Below are 21,360 nucleotides of genomic sequence, written 5' to 3'. Positions count from 1 at the left end.
ACACAGAAAAGTTGCCAGCAGTGTGGTATAGCAGACTGTAAGCAATGCTTTTCAAAACATTTTTGATCTATTAAGAGTTCTGTGATTCTGAGCAAGCTGTTTCTCTAGAAGTAACATAAATATTATAATGTTAGGATTATACCAAGTACAATGTACAGCCGTCTGGTTGACAGCCTTTAAGTACACTAATTGTATATGTGAAAAGGGTATGGGGGCTGGGCAGCAAAGAAGTCCGCTTGTAATTATCTCATAAATTTAGGGCATTTTGCTGATCTGATCATTTGTTCCCTCCCCCACAGAACAATATGATACATCTTCAAAAACCCATCCTCAGCAGGGAACGTCGTAAGTAAAATGTTTTGTTTATTAAATGTTGATAATATGAGATTGTAATTTCCCATCAAAATCCTTTGCTTATTACTATTTTGCTTTTAAAAGTAAAAATCTTACATAAAATTAGAGAAATTACAGATACATTGTATTGAGTTAAGGTCTCATATTGAAGGCTTATGCATTTTGCTCACGAGTTTCTAAAAAATAAAGAAATGGAACCATTATATACATATTAATTGTAGAAAATAGTAGGCTTTAGCTCTATAGGTTCTGGTCTTATATAGCTTTAGATTATGGAAATACATTTTGGTTTATGTATGCAATTTATGATTTTCTACCACTTTTTTGGCCTAGTTTTACTAATAAAGAACTTTCCTATTGCCCATCCGCATCTGTTCTTTATAAAGGCTGAGTCAGTCCAGATATATTTTGGGTTTGGGAAACACTTTAGACCACATATTAAAGGTTTTGAAATCAGTACTTTGACCCAATTTGTCTTTTCCTAATGGTGTTAAACTAATATTTCTTGAGTTTCACATAACTAGAAGTGGTTTTTATGGAGTGAGGAGGCCTTTCTCACTTTCAAACTCTAATCAGTCATGAAAACCTTGAATTTGCTTGTCTCAGGTAATTTCAGGTATTCAAGGTGCTCAAGCTTCAGCTTTCATTTATTTGCTAGACACAATGTTTGTTCCATGTATTCTGTAGAAATGATGACTATAGTTTGACTATTTAGAAAACTGTGTAGCTGTGCTGGTTTGAAAGTATGTATGTACCCTAGAAAAGCCATGTTTTAATCCTAATCCCATTTTGTAAAGGCAGCCATTCCTTCTAATCCTTATTCAGTACTGTATGTTTGAAACTGTAATTAGATCATTTCCCTGGAGATGTGACTCAATCAAGAGCAGTTTTTAAACCAGATTAGGTAGAGAAGTGTTTTTACCCATTTGGGTGGGTCTTGGTTAGCTTTTGGGAATCCTATAAAAGAGGAAACATTTTGGAAAAAGCGAGAGATTCAGAGAGAGTAGAGAATGGTGCAGCACCATGAAGGAGAGTCCACCAGCCAATGACCTTTGGAGATGAAAAAGGACAATGCCTCCTGGGAGCTTCATGAAACAGGAGGCCAGGAGAAAAAGCTAGCAGATGACATTGTGTTCCCCGCATGCCCTGCCAGCCGAGAGATAAACCCTGTGTCTGCCATGTGCCCTCTCACCTGAGAGAGAGACCCTGAACTTCATTGGCCTTTTTGAACCAAGGTATCTGTCCCTGGATGCCTTTGATTGGACATTTCTATAAACTTGCTTTAATTGGGACATTTTCTCAGCCTTAGAACTGCAAACTGGCAACTTATTAAATTCCCCCTTTTAAAAGCCTTCCATTTCTGTTATATTGCATTCTGGCAGCTAGCAAACTAGAACAGTAGTTGAGCCATCTATTTTATTTCCTAGCCATGATTAAATGTGGGTCTGGGTTAAATCACTGTGTCCAAGTGATTTTGATGCAATTTGTTTTCATTTCTCCATAGCAAAATGAGAAAAAAAAATAATGCAGTGAGCTTTAGGGTTTTTTTTTAAGGTAAATTTATTACAGTTTGATGGAAGGATTTTTTGCATATGATAAATTCATTTTATTCTTGATACAGGCAGATGATTTTTTTTTTGTTTGCTTTTACTGTCTTTTACTAGAAAAACAAAAAGGTAACTGTCAATTAGCTCCTCTCTCTTTTTCTTTTCCTTTTTAAAAAAATTTATTGACTCAATTCTAAAAGTCTGAGAATCACTAGATGCCATAACATTTAAGGAAGGAGGAGGTTTGTTAACCCGTTGGTGGTTGGTAGAGAATAGAAACTACAGATCCAAAGACCACAAGTTGTAAGCTCTGTAACTTCCCATGGTTTTTACGCCTTCTGTGTCTTTGTCATAGTTGTTAAGAAGGCCCTTTAACACCATGTAAGTCCCAGGCCCTATTGTCTTTGGGGCCTGAAGGAAGAGGGAACTGAAGAGTTGCATCTCACTTGGTAATAAGACTAGAGATGGAGTAATCTCCTTGGAGGAGGATGCCATAGGGAAAAGGCAGCTGTGCCTCTGCTCCTCCGGGGAAAGGAAAAAGCAATGGATCTGATCTAGTCCTGGGAAGTCGATTCAGGCTGAGCAGGCAAAAGCCATACCCTCCCAGTCTAAGTCACGTTAGCTTTTAGGCTTAGGTGGTTAGTCAGGATTTAGGCCATTTGTGTGATGAGTTTGCTACTTAGAGAAACAGGTAGTTTTCCTGATAACAGTGAGCTAAACCACTGAAATCAGATGGGCCTGAAATTAATAACGGGTATATGAGTACCTTAAGAATTGTAGTACTTTCTTTAGAAAGTAATTATTTTTACTTAAAATGATGTATAAAATCATATATAAAATTATCCAGTGAAGGTATTTTTGATGCTCCTATACCAGATATTGCCAATTCCTGGCATTCTTTGAATTGAATCTACTAGATTTAGTTAAGGGATGAAGTAAGAACTATTGTATGTGAAGAGGAGAAGAAAGAGTAATACAGAATAGAAAGTAATACCGAGACTGGGTGAAAAATGAGAGATGTTTGAACTTAGCGATTGTATGTGGTATAGGGTTGGTGGTATCGATAAGTACAAAAATGAAATTAATCACTTTAATGAATTTAGGGTGGAAATTAGATGAAAGCGGTGTCCCAATTAATTTGTACATTGCCATCATTGTTTCAGGTTTAGTAGGGCAAATCTCTTAGTGCCTTGGGTTAATTCGATCTAATGGCAGCATTGAGGTTCTTTCACACATAGTTAAAGTTTTTGAGGGGCACATAGAGTGCCAGGATGAGGGTCTAATGCACTTTGAATGTCAGAAAAAATTATTAATTACAAAGTCATTTGCACTTTGGTTTTAAAAATCAACTAGGTTTTAATGCCTTTTCTTTCAGAGGTAGTCCTACTTTGGAATTCTTAGAAAAGTGGAATAGTACATCTAAAGGAAAAAAAGATAGGCCTAGCATTAGAGAATCAGCTTGAGGACAGTCTGTATTAACTCTTACATCTATCACAGACTGATATGAGGGATAGTGGGGATGGTAGAAGGATGTAGGTGTGCTGTGAACTCGTTACTTTTAATCTCTGTGGTTTAAGCCCTGGGTGTTTCTCAAATAGTGAATTCCTTCTGCAGAGCTCTAACTGTAAATGATTAGCCGGGTTGTTATTGTTATTTGCCCCTAGCTGTAGGGGAGGATATGTTTGTTTAAGGGCTCTTGACTTTGGAATCCTCTTCCTTTCCAGGCCTTGATCTGTTGAGTTCTCAGGACAAAGTACAAAGTATTTCCTTTTCCTTTACAGTTACATAATATATAATAGATACAGTAACTGGTATCTGTTATATAACTGTCTCTTTCTGTGCAGCCAAATACAATTTAGTGGTGTGTAAACCACTCATAAAAGGCATAACCTGTTAATGTTTTAAGAGCTCTAAAGCAGCTTATATTTATTATTGAGGTTAACCTTCTCTCTTCTCCTCTCCCCTACCTAGAAATTGTTGAATCCTTAGTAGGAGGTGCCCTTCTTAATTTTTCTTTCATCTGCTTCAGAAATCACCAGTACTTACTTAGAATTAAAGGTAGACAAATATCATAGCTATTTGAAATTTGTATTACTTAATTGGAAAGTTTCTTTTGAAATGAGGGAAATCTCTGGATGTGAAGGTTGGAATTAGAATTGTCTGTATAGTTGGAGAAAAGAGTGATACCATTTTAAATGAACCTGAGTTTTCAACTTTTACTCAAAACGTTATTTGTTTTTAAATATCTTGTAAAGCACTGAGAAAAACTTGTTCTACCAGTTTGCTGTAATATAAAATCTTCATATCAAGATATAATTGTCAGCTGAAATGTTCTAGAATTATGTCTGAAGGAAATGGATTACTTGTATCAGTTAACTTAAATCATATTCAGCCTAAGAAAATTATTATTTTTTTTCCTTTTCAAGGCACATTTTGTCTTGTCTTCAGATGTTAGCTGATGATATGTGAAGGATCCTGTATTACAAGGGCAGTTCTAATTCAGGGGGTTGTTGCTGATAAATATTATGGGAGAAGTGGTAGAAACTATCCAAGTGCACAAAGTTTATAAATAAATTATTTGTCATTGAGATTGTACTCCTATCCCATATGTACAGTTCTTCAGTTCAGAAAACAAGGAGCAAGCACTGGTGCTGATCAGCTATACATTTATAGGCTTATGGTAAATGTTCAGCATCATGGAATGTAAATGGATATCCTGATTTTTTTTTTTTGATTGACAAAGCAAAACAACATGCAAACCCGTACATTCTTAAAATACAAACATTGTATGTATGGTGTACAATCAGTGGCTCACAATATCATCACATAATAGTATATTCATCACCATCATCGTTTTTAAGAACATTTGCATCATTCCAGAAAAAGAAATAAGAAGGAAAGAGAAAAACTCATACATACCATACCCCTTCCCTTCCCACTCATTGACCACTGGTATTTCCATTGAGCCAATATATTTTAACCTTTGTTCCCCCTATTTTTTTTCTGTGCCCCTTACCACTCTCTTTCATTGATACTCAATTTATTTTAACATTTGTTCCCCCTATTATTTATTTATTTTTAATCCAGGATATCCTAATCTTAATAATAATTCTCAATACTTGATACTTGGTATTGCTGAAAAAGGGTATACTTTCTTTCTACTCCCAAGTTACCCAACCAGTTATTACAAATCTAGAATTAGAGGTGTTCATAATTATTTTAGCAACCTAGACATAGAGTTTTATGTATGTTTTAGGAGGAAAGGTAGAGGTATAAAATGGAAAATAAGGAATATAGCTTTTTCAGAATTAACTTGATACTAGCCGTGTTATGGCAGGAATTTATAAAATTAAATATTGAAGAATTTTCATTCTTAGGTAAAAAAAAAACAGAACCATTCTATGTGATACTATATATGCTGATATTATATATGCTTATTTAAAATTAGTCACCAAGATGCATTGGACAGTATTTAGAAAATATTGTAATCCCCAAATATTGAATTTCTTAGCTTTCGAGGGCCACTGTAACAAAGTACCATAAATGATGTCTTAAAACAACAGAATTGTATTGCCTCGCAGTTGTGGAGGCTAGAAATCTGAAATCAAAGTATTAGCAGAGTTATGCTGCCTCTGAAGTCTGTAGAAAAGATTCTGTTGCATCTTTCCACCATTGGCTTCTGGTAGGGCTTGCCAGCAGTCCACAGCATTCTGTTTCAGTTGTCACAATGTTCTCCCATCTTTGTCCACAGTTCTTCTTTGTTTAAAGACACCAGTAATCTTGGATTAAGTGCGTATCCTATGCTAACATGACCTCATTTAAATTGTCTGATTCCACCTGTAATGACCATTTTTCCAAATAAGGTCACATTGTGAGGGTGTGAGGGGCTGGGATGAAGACTTCAATATCTTTTTCAATTTTTTTTTTTTTTTGGTGGGGGTGGGACTGATACAGTTCAGTCTATAATATAGAATCACCTCCTTTCCTCTTCTGCATGGATGAAGTACCCTGAATCTAACTTGTGTTAGAATTGTGGTCTTTTGAAATATTTTATTTCATTCCTGGACCTGCAATAGGTTCCAGCTCTAACAGACAACATTCTTTTATCCCTTGCATGACAATAGTAAACTTAACATGGTTGCTCCTGTGCATTCATACTGGAAATAGCATCTGCTTCAAAGTTTGTCTACCTTGGAGCTTATATATTGACTTGAATGATGGAGTTATGGTTTGAAATACTCTGTAAGGTCCCTTTTAGGACAAATATATGTAATCATACTTGATCTTAGGCAAAAGATCAAATGAGGTGGACAATAAGAATAAATTTATCAAGTGCCTGTTATATAACAGGTGTTAGATAAACAAGTTTTAGTTTATGTTCTGCATAAGAAAAATAATTCTCATCCTTCTTTATCATGTTTTTGCCCCAAATCATATAACCATAAATATTATTCTCTAGGCTTGGTTCCAGGTGACTTGGAGATATTTCCTTAAAAATTGCTTCCATTCATGTATTAATTGCATCAAATTAATTGCCTGTGCTTGTGTACCGGGTGCTGGTGCGTGGGGGCAAAGGTCTCCATGGCCCTCCATAATCTGTGCCCATCCATGTTTCTACCTCTACCAGTCTTCCTCTCCCCAGACCACTAGTACACACACATTCCATTCCGGCCACATCAGTCTTTCTGATTGATTTGTCTAGATCACTCTCCCCGCTTACCTGCATCATGTGCCCTTCTCTCCTTTCATGTTTCTTCTCAGCTGTCCCCATTTCAGTATGGTTATCCCTGACTCCCCTAAGTTAAAGAGCAACCTACACCCATCCTCTTTTATCCCTTTCCCCACTTCGCGGCACTTCTTACTCACTAAGAAAGTATGTATGTTGGTTCTCTTCCTCCTTTAGAATGCAGGTTCCCAAAGAGCAGGGATTTTTGTCTCCTTGAGCCATATCCATAGAGCCTACAACAGTGCCTGCCACATAGCTGGTGCTTGAATAAATGAGAAAGGCAGAACACTGCACATAAGCTAGATCAAATACCTACAACCAATATTTAGTAGCTCTGTGATGATAAGGAATAATTTTTCTAGATTTTGTTTCTAGTTGTCTACTGAATCACTCTTGCACTATTATTTTATTCCTCATAGTCTTCATACTTACAGATTTAATCTTATCCATTTAACTTTCTGTAAGAAGTTTTCCTACTCATACTCCTGTGTTTTTTCTCATTTCCTTATTTGACTTCAAGTACTCTTCACCTCATCCATAGAGCATCTTTTATACCTCAGGCAGCGATCTTTACTTTATCAACTATTAAGCTTTTTTACTATAGTAAATTATGTACTGTGTTAATTTCCCCTCTCTTTTTTAGTTCATGCTCTGCTGTGAACAGTCTCTTTGTGATTTTGAATTCTTCCTTTGAAATATCACCGTTTGGAGAGTTCCCATTTGTATCTTGTATCACAGTTACTTTTTTACTTTTACATTTCTAGTGTGTGGAGCCGTCTTCAAAATTGGTACCTTCTCATCAACCTCTGCATCTGTAGTCCTTATTTCTACCCATGATTGTTTAATAAAGAAAAAAGGGAAATCAGAGCCTGTCTGAATTTTAAGTTTGGGGAATTAAGAATCTACTGTGGCACCCAGCCTCTTTCACCTTTTCTACATTTCATCATCCATTCTATAACCAAACCAGTTTCAACTTTGTGATATTGTGCAAGTTTATGCATTCTTGCATGCTCATAATGGTTTCTGAAAAGTATTATTTTTCTTTCTTTTTAAACACAGCTAATACCATGGATGTGATTTATTAGTTGCCAATAACATCTGTCAGCTTGCTCTCACTTGCTTTTTCCCAAATTTAAACTGTATGGGCCGATAATAGGAAGCATTATCCAAGAAATAAGTTTATTTAAATACTTTTTTGCTTTTGAATTGAAATGTTACAGAATTTTGGCAATGAAAGCTTTAAGCAAGCCCAGTACTAAGGAATGGGAAAGAAATAAAGGTTTGTCTTATGATGTCTTCACACAGTAACAGTTGGACTGTGACTCACTGAGACATGCCTGCCAGAACCTGTACAGGGCTCTCTAAGTTTACTAGAATCTTTCCCTGAAGAATGCATTTGCGCAAAGGTTTTTGAGGATTGTCTTTAACCTTTAAGTTAAAAGCTTACCTAGTAATGTGTAAAATGTGGTTAGCCTACATAGTAGTTCAAAGTGTTGCTTTTTACCTTAGCATTTGGTGTCTTTTGAACAGTGCCAGAGGAGGCCATATGGTGTCATATGCTTTGAAATAACCACTTTGTCTTGAAACTTGAAAATGAAGTGTTACTTGACCAGTTTAGAAAGTATATAAGGTTATTTAAAGTTAATTTATTTTCATGAGAAGTAAGTAACGTATTCATTTTATTCCAACAGGATAGATGTTTTTAAGATTTTACATCAAGGAGTTTCTCTGTGTGGGTTTTGGAATTTAATTCCATCAGTTAGGTTTTCTAACCATTGTGTAATACATTGACAGGGACAAGGAGAACTAATGGAACTGATTTCGCACCTAAGCTCCAGTCTAATCCTAGGCAAGTTAAGAGGCCATCCTGAGCTTGTGTCTTCATCTTATTATGTGAAGGAATGATCATGACCACCTCACAGGATTGTTATGAGAATTACAGGCAATGCCTGTGAAATCCTGACCACATGCTGGGCACGGCTGTGTCATACTGTTACTCCCTCAGCCAAGAGGGTGCTATTCATTCAGCCAGCTTTTTAAGGTATCTGCCAAGTTCAAGACAGAGAATCTGAAGGTAAAGATGTCTTGATCCTGCACCAGAGAAACTCACAGCTGAGTAGAAGGTAGCATATCCCTTGGGCCTTCCCTTCTGTTACTGTTGTCAGCGAGGCTGGGTCTAAGAGATTTGATTCCCTTTTAGTGGGCCCAAAGCTTCTCACTCTTTACTCTTCACATAATACGTGCTCGGCCTCAAATATAATTGCTTATGAAACACGCAAGGGAATCAGCAACTGATTCCTCTAAAAATTTTACTTATTTTTTAAAATAAAAATCTTTGCCTATCATCAAGCTGTGTTTTCCTAACTATGTACTGTTTTTATTTTTTTAGTTCATAAAGGGATTCATGATCAATTTTATATTAATGAGACTTAGCTGTGGTTTTTTTAAGTAATCTTTTTTGTTACTTTAGAAAATCTCTCCCCCCTCCCCCAATAGCATGCTAGCTTGTGTTGACCACCCCCTTCTGGCAATGTATAAGCCATGTTTTCTGGAAGATTTTGTGGTTATTCTTGGCTGGGTTGTCAGACACTGACAATATGTCTGCTGATTCACGTGTGAGATTTGTTATTTCTCTACCACATACAATACACCCATAACTTTTAATGAAATGAAATACCAGATACAAAGTCCCTAATACATCCTTTATAAGTGATAGATATTGTTTGTCCCTGTTAACAATGAGTGATTTATCATTTCTTTGGACATATTGTTAGCCTTCTTCCTTCAGGGACCACTATCCCTCAACTCTCTAGTCCCTGAACAAGTTTTGTACCTGCAGTCTTGTTTTGTTACATTCTACATAATGCTCTGAAGGGGATATTTTCAGAATCTGGGGCGCCATTTTCACGGCACCTTTTATTCTCTAATAGCAAGTGGAGCTAAAGGTCAGAACTTTTTCTTATGTGCTTTCTGACTTATTTTAGGAGAATATTTTATTGGAAGTTGATATTTAGTAGTTAGGAGAACAAATTTACAAGATTTTTAGTCCTCTGCTTATAATAGGAAGCGTGGTTGTAATGATCATTGGTCTTACAGGAAATTAGGGCGCACCAGTTTTATACAAAACAAAATTTGTGACTAAGAAAAAAAGTGGCCCATTTACTGTGGTTTTGTTGTTGTTGGTTAATAATTGAATACACTTTGCCAGATTTTTTTTTCTTATTGTATTTTGCCTTACATTCCAAAAAGCTATCTTTTACCTTTTGCCTGGATGTATCCCAGCCAAGCCACCATTTAGGAGTAAACCTGTTGAGTGACTTCTTCTCTACATTATAACTATTGCTAACGCCAAGTCCTGTGTTTAAAGGCTTTATTTTCTTTCTAGCCTTGCTAAAATACAAATTTAGCTTCCACTAGATAAATATTAAGCAAGTTCTACACTGACAGGTAGCTAGTAGTTTTCATTTTATTTAGAAACTTATCACAGGGTGTTTTTTTGTACATTTGTTTGTGAGAGTAGTTCCTTTGGAACAATCACAATATAGCATGTTAGGCGGTTGGATACCAAAGAGCCAAGTTTTACTGTAATTTATTTTCATTAAATGTAGTGATTTTTACTAAGTGTATTAGTTATAAGATGAGGGAATGCGAAATATCAGAAATGAAATGGCTTTTAAAAGGGAATTTGATAAGTTATGAGTTTACAGTTCTAAGCCTAGAGATATGTCCAAACTAAGGCATCTGTATAAGGATACCTTAATTCAAGGAAGACCAATAAGCTGGGAAGTCACGTGGCTGGCATCTGCTGGTCCATTGCTTTCACCCTCTGTTCCTGTGGGGGTTCCTCACTTTGCTTCTCTGGGGCTGGGTTTCATCTCTTGGCTTCCCTTGGCCTTGTCCAGGTTCTCGCTTCTTAACATCTCATGGTGACCTCTGCTGGGCTCTAGGTATTTCCAAATATCTGGGTCTCTGCTCTGTGAAGTAACTGCTTTCCAAGTTTCTCTCTTGGCTCTGGCTTTTCTGTTGTTTCTGGCTTTCTCCAAAATGTTTCTTCTTTTAAAGGATTCCAGTAAATTAATCAAGACCCATCTGGAATGGGTCGAGTCGCATCTCTACTAATCAAAAGGTCACATCCACAGTTGGGCATGCCACATCTCTGTGGAGATAAACTAATCAAAGCCTCCAACCTACAAGTATTGAATCAGGATTAAAAGAATCGGCCGCCCCCCTCCCCCAAACCCCCAAGATTGAATCAGGATTAAAACATGGCTTTTCTCGGGTACATAATACTTCCAACTGGCATACCAGATTTTCCCAAAATCAACATATCCACTCTAATTCAGTGGTAGGTAGTGGTTTTGACGTAATACTTGCTGGTCAGATTATTAGACACATTTTTATAAATACTGAAGGATTTTAGTCTCTAATATAACTTAATTTTTGGATCATCAGTAATATTCAAGCAGATTTTTTGTTTGTTTCTCATTTTTTCCATTCCTCAAATAGCTGTGCTCATTAAATGGGAGGGAGGAATTATTGATTCATTCCTTTGGTATTTAGGTATTTCCATGGAAGAGGGGTAGAGAGGGAGGATATTGTTAAAATTTGAGTAGATGTATACAAAATAGACCATGTTTGCTTTTAATATTAAGGTTCCTCATAAGCCAGAATACAGAGATAATAGTAACATAAGTGAGTTGGAGAACTGTTTGTTTTTCCCACGAGAATGATAGCCGTAAAGTTAACTGTACTTTCTAGACAACAATGAAATTTATATTGCTGTCTTTCCCATTAATTAGTGTTCAAGCAGACAAAAGAGAATTGTGTTGATGTATAGAGCTTAGTATGAATAATGTCCTTTGGACAAAAGTGTAAAATAACTGAACGGTTTGCACTGTTTAGTGACAGTTGCCTCAATAGCTGGCATATATTGTCTTACCTATTTATTTCTTACCTAGTATGTTTATGTGCCTGTCACTATTCTAATTACTTTACAAGTACACATTCATTCAGTATTAATTCTTTTAATAGTTAATCATTTGTCTAGTTAAATTAGAGACAATAGAAAATAATTTTTGCATGTATGTGCATATATTTTTTCTTATGTTGTAGACCCTGCCCTCACTGATTAGGGAGTCAGGACTTAAGTCTCAGGGCTGGCAACAAATTCCTGTCTTGTGTAGTTCCACTTTTAATGTTGAGAACAGGTGAAAGATTCAGTGTTGGAATAGTGGGGGGCTTGAACTAAACTGAGTTTTGGATTATAATTGTAAAACTTGTATCTTTAGGGGAGTAAAGTATTCAGAGTATAAATAACATTTATACCTCTCCCCACCCCTCTTTTGTGTCATTAAGCAGCTTTTCTATCTTTTAAAGATATCGCTTTAGAAATTACGTTAAATTCTGCAATGTCTCCCTCCCTGCCCATTCCAGTACACTTGAAGATGACCTTCAGCTCAGTGACAGTGAGGACAGTGACAGCGAACAAGTAAGTTTTGTACACCCTGATACTAGAAATCCTTTTAAATCAGTCGGACACCGCTGAGCTGCTTATGCTAATCTATTTTGTCTGTTGTTCTTTTTCTGACCCTCCTTTTCCCTTACTGTGAATTAGGCTCCAGAGAAGCCTCCCTCCTCGTCTGCGCCTCCAAGGTACTGTGTGTGGTTTCGTCCCACCTGGATTCAACTGTGGCATTTTTCCTACGTGTGAAGAATAAAACCTTGTTAAATAGTGCTTGTATGTTTTCTTCATGGGGAAGGGGATGAGGGATCACAGGTGAAGGAAAATACCTTTTAATACTTTGGAAGCTGTAATCAGTCCTAGAAAGGTTGCTAACCCTGTCAAAGAGCAAGAATCCCTCAATCCACCTTTGTTCTCAGTGATGAATCCCACAGGGTTTAACCTTAAGAGTTTAAAAATATGCATAAAACACACTTAATCATTGGTATTGTGTAACCAGCATTTGAGAAGTTAGACTGAAGAGTCCAGTGTTTTTACAAAGGTGACAGATTCACTATGTTTTAAAAAATGATAATGCCAACGTGTTTTTAGAAATTGTTTTCCACAGCCTGTTTTCTTGAAAATAGCCATTTTCAAATAGTTTCAACTGCTTTTAAAATTGACCTGCAGCAGTTTTAATGTCATAGAAAATGTCGCTATTCTCACTTGCAAAACAGCTATCCACACTTTAGAAAATCTGATGCTTTCATTTGGAACTGGGAATTATTTGAACTGTCTTTATAATCAATCCAATTCCTCTGTAATGGAGTTTAATGAACTAACATGCCAAATGCCTGCATCAACAAAGAGTTAAGTTGTGCTGTTAGCTATTTTACTCCCTTGGGATTTGGGCATTCATTCAGAAATAAGATCAGCAATCAAAACCTGCCTATCACACAGGTGATGTTATAGTTAAATAAATGACGAATCCTTAAGGTTTCATTGCTTATAATTTGTTTCTCGGTTTCTTCAGTAATTTCTGGTGGGTTATAACAACTCCAAAAAATATGACAAAGTGGGGGGAAAAGAAAAAATTACAAAACAAGATAGGGATAAATTAGAAAGCAGGACTAACATTGAAAGTGTACATTAAGCTTTTCAGCCACCACTGTGTAAAGGGTCACAAACTTGACTACAGCATCCTATAAGGAAATTAGGTAGTGCGAGAACTTTTGGTTTGGTTCGGTTTTTGTTTTAAAATTACCTCAAATAGAATTTTTAATTTATCATTTTGAAAACTATTTTAGGTAGATTTGGAGGCTTTCAAGATAATAGTCAATGATTTACTACTACTTTAGCTGTTAGGATCCAGGGCAAGATTTTCAAATTACATATGCTTTTAAATTCCGAATGTATTAAGCAATGTGATCTGTGTGTGTTTTCTTGCTTTCTGGCAGCTATGGCCCTGTTCTTTTTTTTTTTTTTTTTTTTTAATATTTTTATTGACACATCTTTGTACACATATAGTACATACATGATGTACAATCAACAGCTCACAATATCATCACATAGTTGTATATTCATCACCATGATCATTTTTTAGAACATTTGTATTCAGAAAAAGAAGAAAGAAAAAACTCATATATCCCACATCCCTTACCCCTACCTCTCACTGACCACTAATATTTCCATCTACCCAATTAATTTTACCCCTTAACCCCCAACTATTTATTTATTTTTAATCCGTATTTTTTCACTCATCTCTCTATGCCCTGGAAAAAAGGAGCATCAGACACAAGGTTTTCATAATCACATAGTCACATTGTAAAAGTTTATATCTGTATACAATCATCTTCAAGAATCAGGGCTACTGGAACACAGTGCAGCTGTTTCCGGTATTTCCCTCTAGCCAGTCTAATACACCATAAACTAAAAAGGAATGAAGCATAAGAAAAACCTCCAGGAAAACCTCTTGACTCTGAAGTCTGTTAGCCACTGAAACTTTGTTTTGTCTCATTTCTCTCTTCCCCCTTTTTGTGAAGAAGTCTTCCCTGATCCCATGATGCCAGGTCCAGCTCATCCCAGGAGCTTTGCCAGGGAGATTTATACCCCTGGGAGTCATGTCCCATGGTAGGGAACAGTGAGTTTACCTGTCAAGTTGGCGTAGAGAAGTCACGTCTGAGCAACAAAAGAGGTTCTGTGAGCGTGGGTGTGACTCTTAGGTATAATTTTAAGTAGGGTTATCTTCTCCTTTACAGGAATAAGTTTCATAGGAGCAAACCCTAAGATTGAGGGTTTGGCCTGTTGATTTGGCTGTCCCCACTGCTTGTGAGACTATCAGAAACTCTCCAAATGGGGAGGTTGACTATTTCTTCCCCTCTCCCCAGTCCCCCGAGAGGACCCTGCAAATACTTTATTCACTGCCCAGATTGCTCTGGGATATGTTGGGGCATCACACCAACCTGGGCAAACCAATAATATCTCATGCCCTGTTCAAGATTTCCTGTACATGGTGTTCAACTTAACTGACCCTACAAGTTAAGTTATGCGCTACCCAAAGTATAAATTTTGCACCAAATAAACATCTCTCCCACACAGAAGTTGAAGTTTTAAAATATTATTGCCCTATTCTTAACACTTGCAGCAGTTAATCTCTATTTAAGCTGATGTTTGGGGATGGTCCTAAGCTTTTTTAATCATAAAGAAGAGCCCATTTTATAATTTCGCCAAATAAATGTGAATGCTTTGTCCTTGCATTCACCTTCCAAAGGAGCACTACTTATTCAGTAATCTCTGACTACCTTCCACATTCTCGTATAGAGAAAATGTAAGCTGTTGGCTTTCCGTTTATAAATTAATGTTATTTTAGCTATGGAAAGCAGGGCTCAGCCAATCCTTTTTTCAAGGACCAGATAGTAAATAATTTAGTCTTTGTTAGCCATATAATCTCTTTTGCAGCTATTCGACTCTGCCTTTATACCTGAAAATCAGGCATGAACAGTATGTTAAAGAATGGGTGTTTGGGTGTATCCCAGTAAAACTTTAGAAAAGCAGGCAACCAGCTCCAGATCCTGGTTTTAACAACCACTAATATAAAGGACTCCATACACAATTTGAAGTGTTCTCCAAGAGTAAAATTTCAGACTTCTCTTTAATGTACTTGTCTGGAAACCCATTTTTAAGAGTTTTTCTCTGCTTTTTGAGCCCCTGTGGGGTTCTCTCTTAATTGGATGATATGGTAATTTAGAAGTAGTAGGTAATTCTGAGGTCTTTCTTTTCAAGTAGCAGAAAAATGGGCAGGGGATAGAGCGGGTTGCAATCCGCCTGATGTGGTGTTTTCTGATTTTATCTTTGGATTGCTTTGCAGCGCTCCACAGTCGCTTCCAGAACCAGCGGCATCAGCACATTGCAGTAGTGAGGAGTCAGAGAGCACCAGCGACTCAGACAGCTCCTCCGACTCGGAGAGTGAGAGCAGTTCAAGTGACAGCGAAGAGAACGAACCTCCAGAAACCCCAGCTCCTGAGGTACCGTGTCCTCCTCAGGGAGGAGTCTTAAGATGCCAGCTTTCTGTCTTTTGGGGATAGAACCTGGTGGGAGCCAGGACTAGCCACGAGACTGAGTAGTTCTGTCCCTTGGGACTGTGCGTTCCTGCCCCTGTGCTGTGTAGAGCCTTCTGTTTCTGTTTACTTATTTCTTACAGATATTTCACAGTGGAGTTTTGGGGAAGATGTCCTCTTTCTCCTGTTTAAAATGATTGGTTCTTCTCTGTTGTTGCTAAAGTTGTTTTGACAAGCAGCTCATTAAGACTGTGCGCACATCTTTTTCTTTTGAAAAAGAAAACTTGTTCCGTGGGCTGCTCTTTTAATATTAATGAGAATTCTTTTTGAAATTTCAGGAATGCATGAATTAGGGAAATGACAAGGAGGCAGCCTGATTTAGCAAAGGGCAGGAATGTGAACTAGAAATAAGTCATCATGGGCTCTATTTTTAAATCACTAAAAGCCGTGCATTCAGTTAATGGCAGTCTGATTTTGCCAGAGTGGTGTTTCCTGCTCCTTTCTTCCCCATGTAAAATAGGGCTAATTGCTGCTTGTCTGTCACCCACCCTTGGGAGAACAAACCGATGAGACTGAAAATCTCAAGTGCTAAATTTATCTAGATGCATTTTGCCATTTACTGGAGTGTCGAGCACAATGAATTGTTAGAAGAAACTAACAAGGGTTGCCACATGCCCTCAGAACTTTGGAGTAGCAATGTAAAAATTACACAAGATGAGGGATACTTAATGAAAAAGGTTATTCTGGAAGGCATTCTTAAATTTTTTTTTTCATTTTGGTGCACTAGACACCAACCCTTAGAAAATTATTCTGCACATTTAAGATGGGATTGCCTGGAAAGAAGGCTTTATGATTAAGGAAGCATTCATGTTTTCTATATTAGTCTCTGGTGCCTAAGAAAGCATTAACAGAATATATGTAGTATGCCTCAAAAGGTCTGAGGGCAAGCGAGGCTGGGAAAATAACAGTTCCATTTTTTGTTAATTATGAATCTATCTCTGGCATAGAATAAGTGCCCAATAAATATTTTTTGGAGTGAATGAACATGGATTAATATTAACTGCATAGAATGTCCCTTTCAGATTTTAGAAGCTGCCATGTGTGTTGTGGGGGGCCATTCGTTTCTTTATGTGATACGAATTGATGTTGAAATAATTGTCCAATGCCTCAGGAAAAAGATATTGAATATGATATGCAGAGAAATTATGTGATTGCTCACTGTTAATGTGTATATCTTTGCTTTATGTTCTAACTTACTCAAGAATATCTGCATGCTTGTGAGATTACTACCATATGGAAGAGAATTCAAGTATGAGATATAATTCAGTCGAAATAAAGTGATTTGCCTGAATAATTGAAGTTTGAAAGAAAAATTTAATCTGGGATTTGTATTAAGAAAACTCGGCTCTATCTTCTTGCTCAAGATGGTATAGAAATAGACTTAGTGACCTCTAAGATGTAAAATAAATGTCCCTATCTTATTATATTTTTGAAAAATTGTGTATGTGGGTTTAGGTCCAAATTCAGACTGAGGATGGTTTGTCTGTTATGAACTAAGGCTCATGTTCCCCAGGAATATTTTGTCTTGCTTTGCTTGGATTTTATAAAACCTCAAGGTACTTAACTCTACCCCCTCATTTTAAAAATAGATATCTACATTATTGTAAATCTCCTGAGTTAAATTGAGTCACATGCATTTTGTAATAAGCCATAGAAACTAGTTCTAGCTTTCTCACTTTATTTCTTCTGTTACTTTTTAAGTTTTTATTTTTGAATACTTTCAAACTTAACAGGACAGTTACAAAATAATACAATACACAGAATTCTAACATACCCTATCATCTTCAGATACCCAGATCCATCAATTTAAAAATTTTGCTACATTTGCCGTTATCATTTTATCTATCCATTTATCTACCTACCTTGTCAGTCTGTCTGTCCATCCATTTTCTGAATGCTTGAGTGTAGGTTGTGTACATCGTGGTCCTTGAACACTTAACATTCGCTTATGTAACTAAGGTACGTTTACCAAGCTCAAGAAATTTAACATTGATATAAAGCTTACAATCCATATTCTGTTTTTTTCATACATCCCGATGATGTCCTTTTGAGCCTTTTCTCTTCCTTTATTAGAACCTGTCCAGGATAACATATTACATTTAATTATTATTGTCTCTTTAGTTGTTCCCCCCTTCCCCTTCTGTTTCCCCTATCCCTTTCTTTCATTGTGAGAACATATATACAACATAAACTTGCCTATCTCAGCCGCTCCCAGGCATAGTATTCAGTGGGATTAATCACAATCACAATATTGCAGATTTCTTCTATTTTTAATGCTGGGAAATTTGCTTTTTATGGTTCCATTTTGAGTCATTTCATTTGTTATTAAAGTAATCCCAATAATCTCACGAGATATGAAACATATGCATGTTGATGGACTGATGCTTAACTTTGGTACTAGCCACTATAGATTCCATTTAAGTGTTTGCTTTATAATGTGAATCAAAAATATAAATCTCATCTTTTCAAAATGTATGGGAAACATTGCCCTTTCATTTTTTATTGTTAATTATAACAGTATACAAAAAAGCAACAAATTTCAAAGTACATTGTAACAAGCAGTTACAGAACAGATTTCAGAGTTTGGTATGGGTTACTGTTCTACAATTTCAGGTTTTCCCTTCTATCTACTCCAAGACACTGGAAACTAAAAAGAAATTTGAATATGATTCAGTAGTCATTTAACAAATGAGTTTAATTAATAGCAATTTAACTCATTTTTTAAGTCCTAACTTCTCTAATTCCTTCTTCTCCTGTGATCCTTCTCCAAACCTTTATTTCAGCTCTGACATTTCTTTTTCATGTTAGAAAGGGATGGCAATAAGATGAGATAGGGGGATGGAATTGGTTGATTTCTTGGAGAGGCTTGGCATCTCTGGGTTTCTCAGAATTATCTGGCCTAGGAACCCATCTGGAGGGTCAGTTTCTGCAAAGTAATCTTAGTACGTGAAACTTTTGTAGAACCTCAGATACAGCCCTAGGGGTTCTTTTGGGTTAACGGGAATGGTTTTGGTTTGGTTTTGGCAAACCGTGGTAGTTAGCAATATCTACCTGAAGCTTGCATAAGAGTAGCCTCCAGAATAGCCTCTCAACTTTTGTCTCTAATTGAAACCTAATCTCTTTTTTGGTTTCTTTACCAGTTGTCTGCAGTAAAGCTGACCTTCAGAGCTGCAGAACTCCAACTTTTGAGTCGTAGGTGTCATACAGGTAGCCAAAGTTCTTGGGAGACACCAGGTCATACATGTATAGCACAGCATCTCAAAATCTAGAAATAACATTTACAACCCTGGACAAAATGTAACTGTTATAAGAACTTACAACCTAGGCCCCAGTTTTCTCATAGATATTTTCTAAAAGACACCATACATTTGTTCTTTTGTTTCAGCATTGCCTTTTTGCTACTTAAAGTTCAGAAAACATGATTCTGTGCTTGGTTTTTCAGAGAACCTACTGATCTGCTCAGTTTTCTCACTTACTTATTATCCAGTCCTTCAGTAGTAAGTTACCTTGCCTTGATTGTCTACTGGGCTGTTGGTGCTTTCTCATAAATTATCTAAGTTATTTCTTCCATCAGTCTACAAAGTAGAAGTGGTTGCCTTCTTTTTCCCTATAGGAAAATAGCAGAACTGAATTCAAACACATAGTCATTTAATTCCGACGCCAGCATGCTTTTCTTCCCCCCACTGCACAATACTGCTTCTCTCCTTCCTCCATTCCTTATTTCCTTTTCTCTCCACAACTATGATTTATGTCATTCCCTATTCAAAAATACATGAATTTTTGACAATTTGAAAGGTTAGGAGAGATATAAAGGAGCGTGTGATAAAACATTTATTAAAATGTGTAATGCAAATTAAGTCATGTACTTTTTTCCACTAGTAGTTTTCGGTATTTGGGTTATATACCAGCACTGGAAGGACGGAGGGAGCAATGAGACGAGACTGAGAAAGGAATGAAGATCAAATTTTGATTCTCTCCAGAACTTATAACCTTAAGATTCATTTAAATATTTGTTGTAAATCAATACCTTATGTAAAAATTCCGTGCATTTCAAAACCCATATAATCTTGACCTGAAAGGGATTTTGTCCATTTTACAACTTTATACACTACTTTGGTACAAGAAAGGCATTGACCTCCTCCCCCTCCCCCCAACTCAACTTTGCCCTGTAATTGGGCCACAAGCCTCCTGTTCTGCACATTTTTATTACTATAGTAGAAGATAATACGTTTTATATCTGTAACCAGGACATTCCTATAGAGATTACTAAATGTATCCCATACAGCCCTGTTTTAGGGGTGGTGAGGTAGGGAGCAGATGTTACTTATGCCAGGAATGGCACTGTCAGTGATTGGGGTACACCTGTACACAGCATGTGAGTGAGAGATACTCAGATATCTTCAGGGACCCGTTCAGGGTCTTGACTGACTGGCAAGTGATGTTTCTTACTGCCTCACCCCTGGTTAACCACTTGCGTTACCACGCCCTCAAGTATTTGCAGGGAATATTTGACAAGTAGGTGTTGTGTGCTAATCTTTTCTCTACCCTTAACAATCATTTTGTCTTCTTAGAATATTGAATACAGTTTTAGATTACATGGCACAAAATGTCTGGCACATAATAGTAGTTTTCTTCTCCCTCCCTGACCACGAGAGCCTAGTTATAGAGTTGATTTAAGAGAAGGGAGCTGTTAAAGGAGATATGTTATCATAAGCAACAGTACAGGGTAAGCAGAAAAACAAGCACACACCCGTCCTTCTGGGTGAGGTATGGCCTTACCTACTTTCTTAAAGTTCCTCCTAGTTCTGTGTGTTTACAATCACAGAACTAAGTCCAAAGCTTCTAGCTGATCATTCTGTTAGCTGACTTTTCCCTGTCCCAAAAGCCTTTTAAATCATGTCCATGTATCTTGTGTATATTGTTTGCGTATTTTTACAGAGTTGAATTATTTGGAATATTGCGTGTGAGAAAATTGTCAGCAGTCTTCTCCTTAAAATATTTGTCCACCTGCTGGTTTCCTCATGCATAATATAATCAGTTAAAGTTCCAAGTAGATTTTTTTTCAGTAACTTCCTTGTCCGTTGGGATATGATTTAGTGACTCATACAAACCACCTGTCAGAATGCACCTTAAGAAGAACAGGTAGCCTGCCAGTGAAGTCATATTTTTATTTTTAAAAGTATAATGATTGTTCACTGTATTGGATATATTTTTTAATGTGATAGAAAATTCATAGGCACAGCGGTATACCTACAGGAATGCTCAGATAAACATCACATGTTCACCACTGTGCAAGATACAGCAAGTGGGGCTTGGAGATACAGAGATCTACCATTCTGGTTGGAGAGGCATGATTGAATGCAGCAGTAGTTCATTAACAGCAAACATTTAAATGACAGTTACGGTAACAGTAGAGGTCAGGAACTTGTTTACTTGCTACATCAGTTGTACTGGTGTGTTCTCTTTCTGGAGCCCTCCCTATGTTGGCTAGAACACGGGTGTATGCCAGACTAGGTTGCCTGTGATGAGAAATTGTTTGATAATTGTCCATGTTTTAAAGATTCCAAGGAAAACTAATGCTTGGCTAATGTGACTTCCCATTTGACCCTTTCTGTCAAGATGTACAGTTTGAAACTCAGCATATATCTCTCTCATGCCAATAATCCCATCGCATGT

The 21,360-nt window shown here is 36.8% G+C and overlaps 1 protein-coding gene across 4 annotated transcripts in view; it reads left to right on the top strand.

Annotated features, from left to right (window-relative positions):
• AFF1 (ALF transcription elongation factor 1) overlaps positions 1–21,360 on the top strand; it is a 230,891-nt gene that overhangs the window by 165,751 nt on the left and 43,780 nt on the right. For all 4 annotated transcript variants that reach the window (XM_077142909.1, XM_077142910.1, XM_077142908.1 and 1 more), the window contains 4 exons: positions 300–345; positions 12,061–12,115; positions 12,242–12,279; positions 15,435–15,591. In XM_077142909.1, coding sequence (XP_076999024.1) covers positions 300–345; positions 12,061–12,115; positions 12,242–12,279; positions 15,435–15,591 — 296 coding nt within the window. The remainder of the gene's footprint in view (positions 1–299; positions 346–12,060; positions 12,116–12,241; positions 12,280–15,434; positions 15,592–21,360) is intronic.

Source organism: Tamandua tetradactyla, chromosome 24, assembly GCF_023851605.1.
Source record: "Tamandua tetradactyla isolate mTamTet1 chromosome 24, mTamTet1.pri, whole genome shotgun sequence".
NCBI lineage: Eukaryota > Metazoa > Chordata > Mammalia > Pilosa > Myrmecophagidae > Tamandua > Tamandua tetradactyla.
This window is presented reverse-complemented; position numbering and strand designations above follow the sequence as displayed.